Source organism: Azolla caroliniana, unplaced genomic scaffold (assembly GCF_043228905.1).
Source record: "Azolla caroliniana isolate FFs.n. ecotype wild unplaced genomic scaffold, voAzoCaro1.0.p SCAF_6, whole genome shotgun sequence".
NCBI lineage: Eukaryota > Viridiplantae > Streptophyta > Polypodiopsida > Salviniales > Salviniaceae > Azolla > Azolla caroliniana.
In genome coordinates this window covers 2,542,764-2,551,098 of record NW_028230441.1, presented here as the reverse complement: position 1 = coordinate 2,551,098, position 8,335 = coordinate 2,542,764, and the positions used below count along the sequence as shown (strand labels likewise).

The 8,335-nt window shown below is 37.1% G+C and overlaps 1 protein-coding gene across 1 annotated transcript; it reads right to left on the bottom strand.

Moving 5' to 3' along the window:
- Nucleotides 1–3,460: 3,460 nt before the first annotated feature.
- Nucleotides 3,461–5,441, bottom strand: LOC147862558 (desiccation-related protein PCC13-62-like). Its single transcript, XM_087321421.1, has 3 exons — nt 5,038–5,441; nt 4,302–4,530; nt 3,461–3,827 (listed from the first exon to the last, which is right to left on the bottom strand). The coding sequence occupies exons 1-3, from the start codon at nt 5,430–5,432 to the stop codon at nt 3,462–3,464; spliced, it is 990 nt and encodes a 329-aa protein (XP_087177547.1). The 5' UTR covers nt 5,433–5,441; the 3' UTR covers nt 3,461.
- Nucleotides 5,442–8,335: the final 2,894 nt, after the last annotated feature.

Genomic DNA, 8,335 nt, shown 5'->3' with positions numbered 1-8,335 from the left:
AATCCAGCAATGTTACATATTCTACTCAAAGGTTGGAAATTGTGTCTTGCAGGTCAATTGACGAACCATCAAGGGGGATAACATACTCATTGTCAAATATTTATGAGATTGATGGAAATGCAAGTATTCCATTTCTTGACCTTGTATTTGTAAAGTCTATACTTTTTTATGGGAGTTTCATGTGGTGTAAATTGAGCATCTCCCACAAATTGAAAGCAAATTTGGTCGACACTCTTACAAAATATCACGAAAGCATTGGTTGTTTGTCTTTCAAAACCATAGAAGCGGGGGAAGATAAACACAATAGTTTATGGCACATTTCCCATCTATCAGTAAGGATCCATCAAGTTACAATGGAAATAAGTCATCAAGAGGTATACTCAAAGTGGGCAATTGTATCATTTAGATACACTCCTAGTAAATCCTCTTCAACATGAAATCATGAGCATAAACCTTAGTAAGAGAGGAAAATAGATGAGACACTTACATGACTTTTGGAAGTTAGAAAATGTGGGTCCCTAATAAAGAAACATTTCATCTCCTTAATTCTCGATAGAATATTGGGATTCATATGACATCAATTGGTACACCTAACTTAATAGTATATTTTATTTTCGCTAACATCTCTCTATCAACATTTTGACAACCACAAATAAAAGTTTTTATTGCCTCACAAAATGGGTTACAAGAGTGCCGTGTGCCTCTTTCGGGCTTGGTGTTATTGTCAAAAAGAGGAGCGTTTAAAATCTCCACAGTCCAATTTGGTGTGAAGAATACATGAAGTTTTCTCTTCCTCTTCTAATGCACACATAAAAAGGTGTTTTCTTTGCCATTTCCAGGGTTCCATTTTACAAAAGAATCAAGAGTGTGAATATTGGGATATCTAATCTGACCTCATCTAACTCCAGACCCCTATTTAGAGGTAAAACAAAATTGTGTGGTCACCCAAAATATGTTTTCTTTGTTTATCATCGTGTACTAATTACAACAAATTTAGATGCAAAAATTGAAGTATCATATATTCATGCCACATTTGAGTGTTTATGTCACGTCAATGTTACACATATCTATGTGAGGTAGGATTGCATTATGACTAAACTAGACCGAAGGATTTTGGTTTACACTTAACGATGATTATATTCATCTCATTTATCCTCCGTGTCCCAACATCCCTCAGTTTCAAATGGAAATACATGATGGTAGATTTTTCCTCACATTTTGAAATTAATGATTTTATATTATACTATTTAGTATCACTCTCTAAATATGAGCAAGATACCAACTTGAGGCATGTAATGGTATCGCCTAAATCCATTGCTATGGAAAATATAAACTAAAGCTATTGTTTTCATGGATGGAACTCTAAGTAATAATGGTGCAAGCCATCTAATGCAGACAAGAAACGTTGAACCAATGCAAATGGTCATATATAATTTAATCTTCGGTTGAACCTTATATTTGAATTGTTTCACCCTTAAATTCAATCCTTATTTTAGTGTTGATGCAAACCAACAATGCATGGAATTTTAATTAATTAAATCTTAGAACTACATTACTAAAGTTAGAATTCACACTTATTGAAAGAAGAAGAAGAAGAATTGACAATGTACAAGAAAAAACAAGTTTTTTATTCATAATAAAACATATCGATCGCAATATTATATGAAGCATTCATTGCCTTCATACAATGCATAAAAAAAAACTAAACATCCATGCCAAAGAAATTTGTTTTAAGTGTGTTGAATTTAAAATTTGAAGTGTATAAGAATGATAACGTGGTGGTAAAAACTTGTGGTTTGTGACTTCAAAGTGACACTTGCAAGTCATGATAGATTTAGTTTACGACCATGCACACCAATAGTGTCTTTTATAAAATATGTTTATAAATCACCTTAACCCAAATGATGGTGGAGAACAAGTCTCCTTAACAAGCAATGCTAAAAAAACTTAGTAAGTTGGGATATGATGTTTTTAATATCTTTAAAAAATAGGAATCCCATAATTTTCTTATAATTAGAAATGCCGTTTCTTATCATTTTCTTATCAAGTGACGTCACATTTTGGAGATGTGTGTGTGTGCCATTTCACAATGTTGAGTTAATGCATGGTCACATAATTCTTCAAGAGCTAGTCGATGTTAGTGATTCAAATCTAAATTGATAAAATGTGTTTCCGATGAACATGATAACTTTGAGCCAGCTATTTCCCAAGAGTTCAATCTTGATGTCTATTAACTTTGAAGTTTTATGTTTTAAGTTTTGTACAAGTGTTATGTTAAAGTGATATTTGTTGTCATAGTGTATGGTTGTATGCGTTGAGAATTTTTTCCTCCATTGCATATGTTCTCCAACAATGTGTGTGTGTGCCATTTCACAATGTTGAGTTAATGCATGGTCACATAATTCTTCAAGAGCTAGTCGATGTTAGTGATTCAAATCTAAATTGATAAAATGTGTTTCCGATGAACATGATAACTTTGAGCCAGCTATTTCCCAAGAGTTCAATCTTGATGTCTATTAACTTTGAAGTTTTATGTTTTAAGTTTTGTACAAGTGTTATGTTAAAGTGATATTTGTTGTCATAGTGTATGGTTGTATGCGTTGAGAATTTTTTCCTCCATTGCATATGTTCTCCAACAAGGGTGTACTAATATTCACTCTTTCATCTACGATTTGATAAAAAAAGGAAGGGCGAGGCCTAGATATTTGAAGATTTCTTACATTTCAAGTGTTTTTTCTATTATGCACATGGTCCCATACTATTTAATGTCTTGACATTGCATTGCCGAGAAAGCATGCATTCATGGGATTGCCTAGTTGTGTCGACACATGGTTGGACAATTATCATCCAAGGTATTTATGGGAACGTGAAATCCCTCCTAGAAGGTCATGCAATTTAAACTACTTTGAATCCTCGAATCCTCGACTCCTAAGTAATAATAGCAAATCCTCTATAATTGGTTGAATGCCTCGTTGTGTAGACACATGGTCGGTCAATTATCATTCAAAGTATTTATGGGAACATCAATTCCCTTGACCAGAGAAGCTAACTACTTTGAATCCTCCACTACTAACTACTACTAAGGCAATAATGGTAAATCCTCTATAATTGATCAAAATCATTGACACCATGGTTTTAATTAATTGATTACTAATTACAAGAGAAGCTAAGTACATATTTAGATTTGTTCCATACCCGTCATCAAGTATGTACAACAAAATACTGCCCAAAGTATTATTATAAGGAACTTTTTATTAAACTAGAAACATGGCTAAAAAAGAGTGAAAAAAAACGTGATATGGTAAATACAAAGGGGAATGCAGGTAAATATTTATGATAGTACTTCCCAACAAAAAGAAGCCCCTGGCTATGGAGCTCTTGTGATAGAGAAGCAGAAAATGATGATTTATGGCACTACAGATTTTCAGAGAAATTTTTAGTACTACTCTCTGTCATGGTCTTCAGCTCAGGAAACTCCTGGCAACGGCACCGTCAGCACCACGGGGGTAGAAGCCACCGGGTTTCGAAGCACTGCCGGTGCCATAGACCACGCTAAAGATTTGCTCGGGAGTGCGCGCGTAGCCCACCGAGAATGTATCTCCCGCCAGCGTGTTGCCCGTTATCCTCCCCTCCGCTCCCAGACACTCGGGCACCACGATCCCCTCGTCCACGATGCCAGAGTGGCCCAGCGTGTTCCGTAGATTCGACAGCTTGTCCGTGATCTCTCCGACTGTCACGCCGTACAATTCTGTATCCTTATGCTCGTAAAGCAGGGTCCTGATCTGTGCATCTTGTCCGGACTCCACTGCGAGCAATCCTGCCACAAGCTGTGGAGACAGGATTCCAATGGTAAGTCAAATCCAAGGGTTAGATGACAAATTTGGTTGATTCCTCAGAATTGAATTAAACCAACAGCTAGATGCTTGTTCTTAGACCTATCCATCCAAATGTGGTCCTCATAGTGTGAAATTAAGTGCAAAAGAGTGGCCAATTCACTATACTCTTAAATTTTCCGACATGCAAATGACAGTGCTAATCAAATGTCAACTTATTATCAAACACAATTTATTATTGAACACAATTAATGAATGCGGTACTTCCAGCTGATGCATTATTCAACTTTTCGTAAGAATCATCGTCAATACATTTAAAATGGTATCACACAATGAATGCATTTTAACACAGAATCATTTGCAATGCATTTAACACGATCGATACTTGGATGGTTGCAGCATTTAATATATTGACGCCATCGAAGAGCTTAATATGAATTGAATTTGTGAGGAAAAGAAATGCGTTACTCGTTTCGCTGTCGAGCTTGAGAGATTAGGGTTCGCACCGACATAGCCAGTAAGTCCAACATAGGGCACCAAGTAGATGGCAAGGAGCCAATTTAAAGAGTTCAGGTAAGGATTAAACGGTGGTGACAACGTGCGGCCCAATGCAGCATTCATCGCTCTAGAGAATACGTCCACGCTGATGTCTAGCTGCACTCTAGGAAATGGATTCGGAATGCTTCCTTTGATGGCCCTATGAAATCATGCAATTATTGAGTTAAAGCAACACATATTGTTAATTTTGCCCTTGTTCATGTAGCATAACTACATACTACCAAATTGTGAGTAGCATGCTAACTGTAAAGTTTTCCCTTAGCATGCCAAATTATCCAATGTAAACATGCAATACTAAATTATAGCTTGCCAAATTATCCAATGTAACATGCAATCCTAAATTGTTATGCTACATGCCGAATTAGCCCATGTATCATACAATTGCAAAAAATCAAGTAACATGCAATCGTTGATAAGTTAAGAGTGTTACAAAATAATCGCTCGATTCCATACATTTCATATATAAATCTAATGATAAAAACACAAACTACTCAAATCAAATCAGTGTCAACATAATGATTGAACGATCCAAGTGTAGATCAACTAGAAATAATATTAAATCTGATGAAATATTTCGGCGTACCGAATTAATTGCATAAGCTAAAGCAAGCTCTAACATTACAAAGAATATGTGTGGGGGTCGTACCTAATATGACCAACTTCTTGGAGTGCCAATTGCTTGGTGATGTCGAGAATGAAAGGGTCGAGGTCGGCCTTTTGGGCTCCGATGGGACGAGGGCCACCTCCGATGAGGGACGGATCGAAGCCTTCGAGACCAATGCCATAGGCTGCATTAAGGAAGAGCTCCGCCTCAAGATACTCCAAATTTAGGGCAACTTCTAGATTTTGTGCATCATTGGTCGGTATCAATGAAGGTTGGTAAGAACCCGGGGGTGGCGCAATCGTACAATTATAGCCATTGGAGTCTTTATTTCCCGGGGTCGCAGCCGATTGGGATCCCAATATTAGCAGAGAATTCATCAAAGGCAACAGAATTAAATGCAACACGCTTATCTTCATCTTCATGGATCTCATAGCCATGTTATTGTTGTCCGGGGAATGATTTAAAAACACCTGCATGCATGCCACCACATCGCATTGTTTCATAAGCATTCTAAAATCTGGAGAGGAAGAGTATGTATGTGATATTTATTACATGTAAAATTAACGACAAGCTTGAAAGGACCTGTAGAATTTAAATGACAAAGTTTCATAATATTGATGGAAAGGAATTGAAAAAGAAGAAGCAAAGAAATTAAATATCTAGGTTTAAAATAATATGTAATAACTTAAGGACACATATAATATAGGACCTTTTAACAATTATGTGAAGCATATAGATCTTAACCTATAAATAAATAAAATGGGAAAAAAAAAGAAATCAGAAAAGAAGAAAAATTTAACTAGAACAATAATTATATATTGAAACACAATAGAGATTGGTTTTTTACCTTAAAAATAAAACATAAGAGGGTGAGAGAGAGTATTATATAAGTAGTTATATATATAAAAGAAGAAGAGAAGGAGATAATAATGTTAGTTATGTTTGCTTTTGAGTGTGCATGGAAATGCCATCGGCAGGTCCTTCAATTTATATAGGCAATAGGTGTGCTTCCTGATGAATAGAAAGAGAAAGAGTCGCAATAATTTACTACTAATAATAATAACGATAATAATAATAAGAAGAAGAATGTCTATTTATTGTTATATCTCATGTTCCCATAAATTACATTTCTGGGCTGGTAAAGACTAAGTCTGGTTGGATGTGTGGGGGGGGGGGGGGAGGGGAATCTAAGCTGACACGTGGCGGAGGCCTCTGGTTGCTACGTGTCACCTATCCTGCCATGTTTCTATATTCATGCAAAACACCAAATCAACTACCCCCTCCCCAACACACAGTCTTTGAACAAGCCCCCCCCCCCCCCCCCCATTTCTCTCTCTCTCTCTCTCTCTCTCTCTGGGTCTCGCTTTCACACTCATCATAACCACCCTAAGAACACACACACACACTATCTCTCTCCTCTCCTCGTCTTCATTTCACATTCAATGAGCCGTCGATATTGGACACTTGGGCCAACTTTTAGCTTGGCCCAGTTGATGTCGCCCCATATTTTTATTACGTTTGTGTGTGTGTGTGTGTGTGTCTCTCTCTCTCTCTCTGGGTCTCGCTTTCACACTCATCATAATCACCCTAAGAAGAACACACATGCACACGGGCGCGCGCGATATCTCTCCTCGTCTTCATTTCACATTCGATGAGCCGTCGATATTGGACACTTGGGCCAACTTTTAGCCTAGCCCAGTTGATGTCGCCCCATATTTTTATTACGTTTGTGTCTCTCTCTCTCTCTGGGTCTCGCTTTCACACTCATCATAACCACCCTAAGACGAACACACACACATGATATCTCTCCTCGTCTTCATTTCACATTCGATGAGCCGTCGATATTGGACACTTGGGCCAACTTTTAGCCTGGCCTAGTTGATGTCGCCCCATATTTTTATTACGTTTGCGTAAACCAACACCTCACCTCGTATTCTTCAATAATCAGCCCATCGCAATTCATTAGTCTAGCTCGTTTCACACACGCCATGTATTTCGTCCCATATTTATGCCCCCCCCCCCCCCCCCCCCCCTATTTCAACATTGAGGTTTGGCTCTAATACCACAAGAGACAAATATCTCCCCCCACCCTCAAAAATCTATCACCTTCACATTTGACGAGTCCACAAAACATATGGTTCTATCGCCTTCACATTTGACAAGTCCATAGAACATATGGTGCATGCCACACCACAAGTTCGTTGATATGAGTTTTGAAAACACAACTACCTACACGCTCCTTACCTCCAATGCTTACCCCCCCCCCTCCCCCCCCCCCATCTATGAGAGTATAACTCTGTGATGTAAGATTTATCTATGTGAGGTTCCATACATAGTTCGTGTTATATACATCGTGAGAACCGACATGCTACTGGTCTTTTGAGGATGATTGCATCCCCTCTTTCTCCATTTACTTCCGTTATATTATAAAAGCTATTTGTATTATTCCGTACACTATGTTACCATAGTTATTAGTGATAAGCTATATTTTGACATAAATGCATGTGCACATGCATACTAATCATAATTCATCGTTTATTCTTACAAATATTCCTCCCTTAGAAACACTATGCACAATAAAATAGTGCATTTTTATTTTTACAAATATTTCTAGCTAATACAAAGTCTTTCCAACATTAATTGTACCTAGAATTAACTCTAGAATATTAGAATTCCTTTTCTTTTCATTAAACTTTACATAGTGCGAGTACAAGAAAATTATCCTTCAAAGGAGAAAAAGGAACAAATACGCAAATGATTGAAATTGGTACATGGATATTCAAACAAGAAAAATACAAATTCTTCGAGTTACTAGGAACTTAACCAGGCCATGTGGCAGGATGACAAAAAGGCCCACCCCTTCCCCGAGATATATAGTGGCACTTGCATTTGGGCATTCCAAAAACCGACCGTAATGACTTATGAATCAAAATGCAACTACCCCATATATCGCTCTCTTTGAAACCTTAGCTTGTACTCCTTACCTTCTAACTCCACCGTTTGTAATGTAATGCAATAACATTAATTGTAACTAGAAACGTAGTTGTAACAATAATGTAAATTATATTTCTCCCTCACTTTCTCTCTAAAAGTTTGATTCCAAAGCTTGACAAAGCATCGTTTTCTTTTACTCCAACAATTATGCATATAAAACATATTGAATGCATCATATTTTAGCATTGGAAATATATGATAAATAAGTGACGCGGTTCATCTAAAAAACTTCATTATAACTTATCAAAATATATGACCTCAAACTAGAATGCATGCTTGCCCTTAACTCCCATAGCAAGCAACTTATGACCTATAGGAGTCATGAACTGAGAAACACTATATGGGC

Bases quoted from the DNA above. Each gene is read 5' to 3' on its own strand.
- LOC147862558 (XM_087321421.1), bottom strand. From the start codon at position 5,432: ATGGCTATGAGATCCATGAAGATGAAGATAAGCGTGTTGCATTTAATT. The intron at 4,531-5,037 runs GTACGACCCCCA...ATGATTTCATAG, and splicing joins CAAGAAGTTGGTCATATTAG to GGCCATCAAAGGAAGCATTC. The intron at 3,828-4,301 runs GTAACGCATTTC...CTGTCTCCACAG, and splicing joins CAAGCTCGACAGCGAAACGA to CTTGTGGCAGGATTGCTCGC.